Consider the following 11,392-nt stretch of genomic DNA (forward strand, 5'->3'; position numbering starts at 1 on the left):
GCTCCTAAATTTTTGACTGTGCTCCTAAATTTTGTAATTTGTGCTCCCCTCCCTCCTCTACAGTAAGCGGCAAGGAAGGCTCTTGCATTGTGCCAAGAACATCCAGAAAAGGTGCCTGCCGAGAATTACAACTTCATATAACTATGAAAACAAGGCTCAGGGAATGTGTAAGATTATGTATTTAAGATCCTCCTGTAGAATTACAGCTTTAAGAAGCTGTGGGTTATGGTTGCACAGCGCCCCCGCTAGGACAGCTCCAGCACTGCGAGCAGTGAGGGCAGTAAGAGCAGGATGAGACACTCCCAAGTGATGAAGAGTCTGAATGCAAGCAGCAAGATCTTCCACTCCCCTCCGCTTCTGTAGCACAGAACCCGCTTGATGCCACGCTAGACCACACTCACCACCACCCCTGCCCCGTTACAATAAAGATGCATTTCCAACTGCTTATGTTGGTATTAATACTCAAGGACTACAAATCCCAAGTTTTTCAACATTCACTACTGTTCACAATTTTGGGTCAGAAAGATTTTTTTAAAATAAATTAATGCTTTTATTCGGCAAAGATGCATTAAATTGATCAAAAGTAAAAGAAAAGACATCTATAATGTTACAAAAAAATCTATTTCAAATAAATGCTTTTCTTTTGAACTTTCTATTCATCAATTAATCCTGAAATCATGTTTCCACAAAAATATTAAGTAGCATATTAATAATAATAATAAGAAGAAATAAGCACCAAATTAGCATATTAGAATGATTACTGAAGGATCACTGAAGACTGGAGTAATGATGCTGAAAATTCAGCTTACATTTACATTTTAAATTATATTAAAACAGCAGTTGTTTTAAATTGTAGTATTTCATAATATTTGTGTTTTTATTGTATTATTGAACAAATAAATGCAGTCTTGATGAGCATAAGAGACTTCTTTTTAAATATTAAAAAAGTCTTACTGACCCCAAACTTTTCAACGGTAATGCACCTATGAAAAAAGATGATTAGAGTTGTAGTTCAGTACCTGACATGGCAGTAGGCCAGAGCCCAGCCGTCCTCCAGCAGCAGTCTCTTCTCAGTACTGAAGGCCATATTGAGAACAACACCATAAGCTCCATATACATGCAGGAGCAGTGGAGCCTTATGCAGCTCAGATAATGCTGGCATGCGGAGGAGAGTCAAAGGCACCATTGTACCATCCTAAAAACACAGGCATTGGGCTGCTTTTTGTACCACTGTACCTTTAAGACTTCTCACATATAAATGACTCATACCTGACTGGCTGCCTGCAGGCGTGTGAACTTTCTATTCATCAATTAATCCTGAAATCATGTTTCCACAAAAATATTAAGTAGCATATTAATAATAATAATAAGAAGAAATAAGCACCAAATTAGCATATTAGAATGATTACTGAAGGATCACTGAAGACTGGAGTAATGATGCTGAAAATTCAGCTTTGCCTTCACAGGAATAAATTACATTTTAAATTATATTAAAACAGCAGTTGTTTTAAATTGTAATATTTCATAATATTTGTGTTTTTATTGTATTATTGAACAAATAAATGCAGTCTTGATGAGCATAAGAGACTTCTTTTTAAATATTAAAAAAGTCTTACTGACCCCAAACTTTTCAACGGTAATGCACCTATGAAAAAAGATGATTAGAGTTGTAGTTCAGTACCTGACATGGCAGTAGGCCAGAGCCCAGCCGTCCTCCAGCAGCAGTCTCTTCTCAGTACTGAAGGCCATATTGAGAACAACACCATAAGCTCCATATACATGCAGGAGCAGTGGAGCCTTATGCAGCTCAGATAATGCTGGCATGCGGAGGAGAGTCAAAGGCACCATTGTACCATCCTAAAAACACAGGCATTGGGCTGCTTTTTGTACCACTGTACCTTTAAGACTTCTCACATATAAATGACTCATACCTGACTGGCTGCCTGCAGGCGTGTCCTGTTAAACCCAGTGAGGGAGATGTACTTGGTGTTGTCCTCTGTTACGGAGAGCTTTTGTTCTCTGGAGGAATAGAGGTAGCGTACAGGTGGGTGCACTGGGGAGGACAGGAGGAAAGCAAATGACCCTCTGTCCACAGTTCCAACACCCTGCGGCGATAAATCACAGGCCCAGTGAGGAAGCTAAGAGCAAAACAGAAACATTAATGGAGTCTACAGCCCAAGGTCCTTTTAATATATCAAAGAGATTTACTGAACGTGAAGTTTCAGGTTGATACTTCATGGCATTTTCATGGCGAGAAATGAATAAAAGCAACATCTAAACGTGACAAAATGAATAAAATACCTTCTAAGAAAAAGACCGCAAAAAGAAACTATATCATATAACTAACTAAAAGTGCATGCTTACTTTACAGTAAAGGTTTCAAGGTTCAATGATGATATTCTAGGTCTTTCAAAATCTATGCTGTATTTCAAATTAATAACGGGTTCATTTCAAAATTAATATTACTATGCACTTCCATTCAAAAATTTAGGGTCTGTAAGATTTTATAAAGTTTTTGAAAGAAGTCACTTGTGCTCACCAAGGCTGCATTTAGTTGATAAAAAATACAGTAAAACAAGTAATATTGTGAAATATTACAAAGTAAAGTAACTTGTCTATTTTCATATATTATAAAATGTAATGAATTCCTGGTAATTGCAAAGCTGAATTTTCAGCTTTATTAAGCATCCAGTCATCAGTGTCACATGATCTTTCAGAAATCATTCTGATATGCTCATTTGGTGTTCAAGAAATATTTCTTATCATTATCAATGTTGAAAACAGCTGTGCTGCTTAATATTTTCCAAATTCATTGATAAATAGAAAGTTTAAAAGAACAGCATTTATTTAAAACATAAATCTTTTGTAACATTATTACTGTCTTTACAGTCACTTTCAATCAATTCAAAACTTCCTTGCTGAAAGTAATGGAAAAAAACTGAACTTACTAACCCCAAAATTTTGAATGGAAATGTATATATACATCATTGCGGTCTCTAGGACCCCATACGAACAAATGTATCAATTAAAATGTCATATATCCAGTAAAACACACCTACAATCTAAATAAAACCTGTCTCTTTAACTCAGCATCATTAAAAACACACTCTAGGCTGTTTTGTATGTGAATTTGTGATTCTTCTTCACACCTGGTGAGTGTTTAACTGATAGTGCTCTTGTGTGGTAAGAGTCTGGATCTGAAGTTGACACTGTGAATCTTTCACTGTGAACACACAGTGATCCTGAAGCAGCTCCATATCTTTAATGACTGTTCCAGGAACAGCACTGAACAATGGCACCCAGTGTGGCATTGATGGCGAAGCTAAAGGTGCCCTAAGCAGCTTGAGATTAGAGAAAGAAAAAAACGTCACACATAAACAACACAGTTATAATTTAGTTCTGAACAATACTGCTCAAGTCTGATACTGATACTCTTACCTGATACTCCTGGTTTGCTCCAGTGTTAGCAAGGATGAACAAGTAGTTGTCCGAGTGCTCTACGTGGTAAAGCAGTCCAGACTGACAAGACTGGATGTGGGTGGGGAATGAGAATGGAGTCTTGCTGTCAAAAAACCACACCTCTGAACTGATCTTACTGCTACAGTTACACCTTTTCTTCATAAACAAGGCTGGTTTGGACACCAGAATCACTGAGATGAAGACGGAAAACACATAGGCTCCTGTGTGCTGTAGTAGAGGACATCATTTGTGGCCCATTCTGCACAGAGAGAGGACATTTGAGGAGGAAAAGAATGTTTCTTTGTCAAGAAAGTTTCAATTATAGTAGATCTTACCAAAGCTGAGCACATTGTCTAAAAGCAACAGGGCCTTTTGACAAAGGATGACACCACCTAAATGAACCAACACACATCTGGTCTCCTCGTGATGGTCTTTCTTTACAGTGACGGCCAGCATGGTCTCTGTGGGAGAGAGTCTGACCCTCTGGATGGTTCCATATCCATCTCCTCCCCAATCGGCATTGAACACCTCCAACATCTCCTGCTCATCTGTATGCAAACATTGCTTTGTTTCTAGTTGGAACTTAATAAAATGTGTTTACATTGATTTCTTTTAAGTATCTTTTACCGTGTCCCAGGGTCGATCTGTAAATCCCTTTGCCATCTTCAAAGTATACATGATGCTGTTCCTGGAACTTGAGAAGATGTTGAGGGAATGTTGAGATTTATCATTTGTAAAATTATATAATTTACACACTTTGCACCACTTCAGTTGCTTACCTCTGAATTTTCTGATACAATTGCAAACTTCCTATGAACCGAATGCAATCTTCTTTTAAAACGCTGCTCTTGATCTCTGAGTTTCTGTAGTTAGGCTTTAGACAGCTCCACTGTAGTCTGAAAGGATCCCTAAATCAGTCTGTTTTTATTATTATGTATGCCATTGTGTGTGTGTGTATGTGTATATGTATGTATGTATGTATGTATGTATGTATGTATATATGTGAGTGTGTGTGTGTGTGTGTGTGAGAGTTTAACAAGAGGAATAAGACAACTGTAGCCAAGAATCTGCTAAAGAATCTGCAACTATGAATGAAGTAACTGGCCAAAATCACAATATTATTAACCAAAAATTCAACATCACAATTCCAACAAAAGGACAAATATTTTACAGTTTTATTAACAATTACATTTTAATTTAATAACTACATCCCTTGTATACAGTCATACAGGTGCATCTCAATAAATTAGAATGTTGTGGAAAAGTTCATTTATTTCAGTATCACAATATTATTAACTAAAAAACCAACATCACAATTCCAACAAAAGGACAAATATTTTACAGTTTTTAAATCAAAGTCAGGTATTACATACTTCAAACTTAACCAAGCATAGAGTTCATCCCATAACTTTTTAGAGAATTTGCATAAATAAAACAAATGTTCCAATGACTCTATGTCTGCTTCACAAAAGGTCCATTACAGTATTTCAAAACTAATATGCTACGAAAAAAGCTTTTTGAATCTGTTCTTTGAAACGAACTGTTCAAAAGAACCGATTCGCGGAAATGAGTCGGAATCTCCATCACTAATGGCGCTAAAATATGACATCTGGTCCAGGCAAGAGTAATCGAATCAACAATTTATAGATGATAGCCGATAGAGCGGAGTGTTCGATGACTATGGTAGTGAATTGGATTTCCTTTCCTCCTGCAACAAGAGGAGGCGGTGTACGGAAGTAGCATGGGATTTTATTACTAAGCAACAGAGACCAGCGCATACCGGCGAATTGGTAAAAACGGTAGTAAACTGTACCATCGACTTTAACCACATTCAGAGAACATATGCCAAATAAGCCTTCGCTTAGACTCTGCGTTCCGTTGTCGTTATACTGTGATAAGTTATTTTCCGCATGAGATAGGATCAGATCGAGCAGGTTGCTCTGTCATGAATAAAATTAAAGATCCCCCGTTTGCTGCGACAGAAATGCATGCGAACAATCTCCAAAATCACGACTCTCACTGTGGAACCGATGTGGCCCGTGCACGCTGGGCTCTTCTGCGACAGGTGAGGGGCGTTTAGTGAATCTCCTTCAATATGCAGCTGATTGCATGTGTTTGGTTCAATACGCGTAAATGTAATGCGTTATATAATGCGTTTTTCACGTTAGACATATAGATGTGTCTCAGTAGTAGCATTTTATGAATCTCTCACAATACAGGTTCTGAAACAGAAGCAGCTCGACAGTTCAGATGTTCAGCAGGTGTCAGTGCGAAGATTCTCCTCCTTTAACCTGTTCTCCAGGAGCAGGGTCACTCCCACAGAGACGGATGAGCCATCGGACCGGCAGTGGGTGGAGTACAGAAGTGCAATCTTTCCTCAGTACAGTGCCTTACTCAGGTATGCTGGAGAAAGTATTGAGTACACTGGAGCAGATGAAGCAATTTTAGCTTTAGGACTTTCATGGACTTATAGTTAAGGCATAGGTCTCACAAAAGCAAACTCTGCCATCTTTTACTCCTTCATGTTGTTCTAAACCCATATGATATTCTTTTTTTCTGTCAAACACAAAAGGTACATTTTCGAAGTATGCTCACTTCTTTTTTTCCATGCAATGAAAGTGAACGGAGACCAGAGTTGTCAAACTCCAAAAAGTAATAATAATATAATAAAAAAGCACCATAGAAGAACCATAAAGGTTACCATATGACTTGTATTCCAAGTCTAAATGAAATTTAAGTCGGAACTCATGCTAAGTATGAAAATATTTCACATTTCATATATTTCTCTGAAAATATATTCATCCTTCCCTTACATTATGGATTGGACATTCTGCGAATAAGCATTTTTATTTGTTTCAGAATGGGTGAACTATGAAATAATTATTTTTTGGTTTAACTGCTTCTTTAAGTCTTTTGCTTATGTCAGTATAATTATTAAATGCATTAATTTGATCACATTTCATTTAGCTAACACTAATGTTTTGTAATTATCGCATTATATATTTACAACTCTAACATTTTTATTAATGCATTTCAGAGACAATCTTGGTCCAATTAGAGTGAATGAGGTGCTCAGCAGCTTTGACAACACAGGAAATGTCTGTGAGTGACTCTTCTATGCATGTTCAAGTATTCATATGACAGTTTTTTTTTGTGTGAAACTGATCACATAGAGGTAATCATGTTCTTTTAATGCAGTCTGCCTACTTTCTGATTATGAATGAACAATATTTCACTGTAATCTTAAACAGAACATATCCTATGGCAGGCAGCAGGGGGTCAGATCAAGCTGCAGCTCCATCATGCACCAGAGGCAGGCACACTTGAGCCTTAGAAGCACCTAATTATAAGCAACTTATTGACTCCTCCTGTCTGTGCCAGGAGTGTTAAAGTACCTTTTCTTTCCCAGCACACGTCTGAACAATCATAACGTTCACTGTTCAGGAGTCAGTATGTTGTATGGCTATACAATTAAATAAGCAATGTACATATCGGAAAATTACAGCAAATATTTAAGTTGGCCAAATTGGAACCTTATAAGTGAATATAGGTGACTGAACAAAGTTGCACAATCAACTAGTTGCAGAAACAATTAACTGATTTAATTGTTTCCCATGAATTGTAATCCCTGTGTACTGTAAATATATTTATGCCATCTCTGTGTATTAAATGGTCAGCGAAATGCACATTTTCATGTTATACGCTACTGTTCAAAAGTTTGGGGTCAGTAGGTTTTTTTTTGTTAAAAAAATTCTTTTTAATACTTTTATTCAGCATGGATGCATTAAACTTAATAAAAGTGACAGTAAAGACATTTCTAATGTTACAAATAAATGCTGTTCTTTTGAACTTTCTATTCATCAAATATGACATGATTAATGCAGCCTTGGTAAACATAAGAAATTAAAAAAATAAATAAATATAAACAAATAACCTTTTACAGACCCCAAACTTTATGCAGTATATACAAGTTTAGATGTTCTATACAGCAGTATATTGTATAGCTGACTCTCTGATAAATTTGCTGTGCAAAGACAAAACACAATAACTACTATTTTGTCCAAAAGGAATTATGATGGAAATCCAGTCTCTTAGGGTATGATCTATTCTGTAACTGACTGGTTTTGCTCAGCTGTGCTCAGATTAAGAGAAAATGAGTGGTAAAATGTATATGAAATCAAAAATCCAAGCCATTTTCCTTAAATTAAGCAATTATAGTTACTGTGCTTTGCCTTTGAAGTGCAGTGCTGAAGTGACAGTTCACTTAGAAATGTAAATTCTGTCATCATTTATTTACCCTCATCTGATTCCAAACCTGTATGACTTTCATTATTCTGTTGAGCACAAAAGCAGTTTTCAGCAGATACCCCAGTGGCTCAGATGTTTTTAGTTGACGTGTATCTGAAACTTTTTTTTTTTTAGTCAGATGTCCAGGATAGTGTGGTCCTATACTGATTTCCAGTGGCTTGTGGACTGATATGCCTTGAAATATTTGTTTCTTTTACTGGATTAGCGAAAAGGGGCAGCATGGCTCTCTTCTACGGCAGGGTCATCGCTTCTCTTTTCAGACCTTCCTCTCAACCACCCTTAATGGATCTTACGCACTGGTAAGCCCAAACATCTCCCCCTATGTCCTTGTCAGCTCAGCTGGGCAGGCTCATTGTCTGCAAAGGGGGGTGCCCCATGTATTACCCACCCTACATACCCATTTTAAAGTCCTCATCTCAGGATTTGACAAGCCGAAAGGTCTCTATGTCCTCTGAGGCACTGAATGTGGATTAGCTATCCAAATGTATGGATTACGGTGATCCAACTTGTCAGGGTTGGAAGGGTTGACGGTGCTGTGGGTTTAAGTGCTGTTGTTTCCAGCAGGGATCAAGAGGGACACAAAAGGTCTTATCTGAACATGCTGGGTGGACATGAAGAGCTTTAGAGAGGCTTGTTGACCACTGGTTTGGATTCAAACATCAGCTCTTCCACTGTCATGTGCTTGGGTCAGAGTTGGTTTAAAAACTAAAGAGAAAATGTAGTTGTTGCATACGTAGTCATTTTAGAAGAGCTCTTTGCAGCCAGATAATGTAGTTACAACATCTACCAGCACGTGCTAACGATACAATAGGTGCTTTCACACAGTCTTTTCCAGAAAATGACTTGTAAATTGCTATTTAGAGATCATGTGTGAACAAAGCATGAGATTACCAGTATAAGCATGTAAGAAATCTGCTTTGGAACAGTGATTAAGTTTGTGATTTTACAGTGAACTCTGGTGCTTTTTAATTGTTTTTTTTAAAGCATTAGAACATGTTATAGATGGCTAGGCATCATTGGTCATTGCTTCGGCTGTGCATTTTGCCCCTGCATCACCAAATAAGTCAAAGAAGTCAAAAAAATTTGTCAAATTGCACAGATAGTGAAAATAAAGTGCTTCTCCTTTACCGTTTTCTGGTATTTTGGTGCTGATAAGTGAATGTAGCAATAAAATAAGAATACTGTTACTTGTATGAACTCCATATGTGTTATATATATACTGGAAAAATAAATATATAATTATAAAATAATAATTTTCCAAGTTTAATGTTGGAAAGCGGCCTGTACTTTCCAGCCAAACCTTTGCTGCTTAACTCCAACTCTTTTGCAAGGTTTGATTACAATGGTTGACTAGTCATCAAACGATCAACTGGTTGATTAGTGAGGTCAGCTAGTTAACACTCTCATAAAAGTTGTATCTTTAAATTTATGCTCTTTAAAGCACCATCACTGCAGTCATACAGTACATCTTTGGCCGATACATCACGTCTTGTACTGTATTTTTAATAGCGTTCAACAATACTAAACAAACAAAACATGGGGTAGCATATTTCATTTTTTCCCCCACAAAATACTACCACAAAATACAAACCTCAGTGGGTATTGGTAGGTTACTATTAGCCAGTCTAGTCAGGGTCTTTATCCTGCGTCCTCAGGTAAAACATTCTTTAGAGGGGTCATATGATGGGGTGGAGGAACTGATCCCCATTAAAAGCATGACATTCAGGCTTACTAACAGGCAACGCTCAGTCTCAGCAGGGTTTCCTCAGAATCCATGCAGTTACCACGAATCCATGTGTGATGTGACTTTTTCATAGCTTAGTAAGTGTTATTAGTGTGTGTGTATTTTTATTTGAATCATGACTTTGTTTGTGTGTGTTCAATGGTCTCCACTCACATGCCCGTCTGTTTTACCCCCTGCTTGGGCAATTATGTAGATTGGGGGACCCGGTGTACTAATTGCTCAGATTGAGGCTGTCCAACGAGACCTGGTTAGACCTGCAGAGGTCAGAGGTCTGGCTCTCCATCTCTGCCTTATTCTCCTCTCCTGTGTCGGTGAGAGTTAATTAACGCTGCTCTCAGACTGTTTACAGGATGGCTCGCTGACCAGACTCAAGCCTTCATTACTGCAGACCTGCCTGTTGAACGTGTGCAGGCAGGGTCCAAAATTACCACTCATGAAGCGCCGAATTCCAGTCAGAATTGTCTTTGGCGAGTAAATAAAACAGTTTCTCGCCAGTTGGCTGTAAACTTTATTAGGAACTGCCTCGTTATTGTAAGCAGCATCATGAATGTGTGTATATATATATATAGATATATACCCACCATTTCACTTTGTCACTTTCCACAGGACCTTGTTTTCATAGTATTATAGTACCGTATTCTTTATTCTCATAATTTGGATTAAAATATTACATCTTTAGGAAAAAGTTAAAACTGTAGGATTTTAATCTCAACCAAGGTCTATTGAGATTCGTTTTTCCTATTTCAATTATGCTATATTATAATACTACATATCAATATTTTAGTTATATTGTCATGTGACACTAAAATGTTTTTTTCAGTTTATTCAAAGTTAGTTTTGAACCCTGTGTGCAAGAGCTCGGTGTCAAAGTTTCCAAAGCTCATCATACACAATGAAAGTGTCTTCAATCAGTGCCACTGGTGAAAAGGCCAAGAACTGCTTTCATAATAAAACCACCTACAGGAAATTTTGCCTGTGTTTGAGTGACCCAGAACTGACCAGGACTCTGTGCTGAATGATAAATGACTGACCCAGATTAATGTTATGTGAAGCATTATGTGAAGCATTATTATAAAACATAACGTTCTTTTTCTGGCTATGTGCTAGATGGCATTATAAAAGGATTTGCTGCTCTATATAAGCACAAGTATAAAAGCAAATGTTCCTAATCACGGCTACAGGGGTCAGCAGTGGGGTGAGCTGTATCAGAGCTAAGAGACGTGATAAAAGGAACCCTGAAAGAAAGAAATTACAATACTAGACTTTGCAGGGATATTGTGCGGGGTCTAATGCCACAGTAATTACCAACATACCTTAGCAGCCAGGTAACACTTTTTTCTTTTGTTGCAAAGGTCCCTTCTAGTCTGGAATTAGAAGGGAGGGTGGTGAATGAAGAAAGTAATAACACCCTAGAAATACACTCTCCAGACTTGATTATTAGACTTTTTCTCCATCATTTTTCAAGTTTTATGCACCCTTTGCCCCTCATGCATTACATTTGTGACTATTCACTTGGTGTGAACTAACTAGACTCAAAGGTAACGCTAGACTTGATTACATTTTTTATGGAGTTTGCATAATTTTTGTCATAAAGATGTAAATTAGTTTGATGATTTTACTACAGGTAAAGGGTGTTTAAAACCCAGTGTTGGGCAAGTTACTTCCAAAATGTAATACATTATATATTACTAGTTACTGTCTTTTGAAAGTAATTAGTTACATTACAATATTACTGTCTCTGAATTGTAATGCGTTACACTACTTTTGAGTTACTTTCACCAAAATATCCACAGACTTATGACTAGGCATTCTAAAATGCTAAAATGTAGTTTATTGCTGCTCATTAAACATCCAGTAGTTCATAATGTGCTAGGTATATAT

General features: G+C 37.3%; 1 protein-coding gene and 1 pseudogene across 1 annotated transcript in view; one reads left to right on the forward strand and one right to left on the reverse strand.

Annotated features, from left to right (window-relative positions):
- Positions 1-4: 4 nt before the first annotated feature.
- LOC107733675 (prolyl endopeptidase-like) lies at positions 5-5,237 on the reverse strand (annotated as a pseudogene).
- camkmt (calmodulin-lysine N-methyltransferase) overlaps positions 5,195-11,392 on the forward strand; it is a 111,265-nt gene continuing 105,067 nt past the window's right edge. The window contains exons 1-3 of the mRNA XM_016545573.1: positions 5,195-5,524; positions 5,679-5,857; positions 6,497-6,561. Coding sequence (XP_016401059.1) covers positions 5,405-5,524; positions 5,679-5,857; positions 6,497-6,561 — 364 coding nt within the window. The 5' untranslated portion in view covers positions 5,195-5,404. The remainder of the gene's footprint in view (positions 5,525-5,678; positions 5,858-6,496; positions 6,562-11,392) is intronic.

This window comes from Sinocyclocheilus rhinocerous, unplaced genomic scaffold (assembly GCF_001515625.1).
Source record: "Sinocyclocheilus rhinocerous isolate Xijiao unplaced genomic scaffold, SAMN03320098_v1.1 scaffold789, whole genome shotgun sequence".
In the NCBI taxonomy this organism is placed as follows: Eukaryota; Metazoa; Chordata; class Actinopteri; order Cypriniformes; family Cyprinidae; genus Sinocyclocheilus; species Sinocyclocheilus rhinocerous.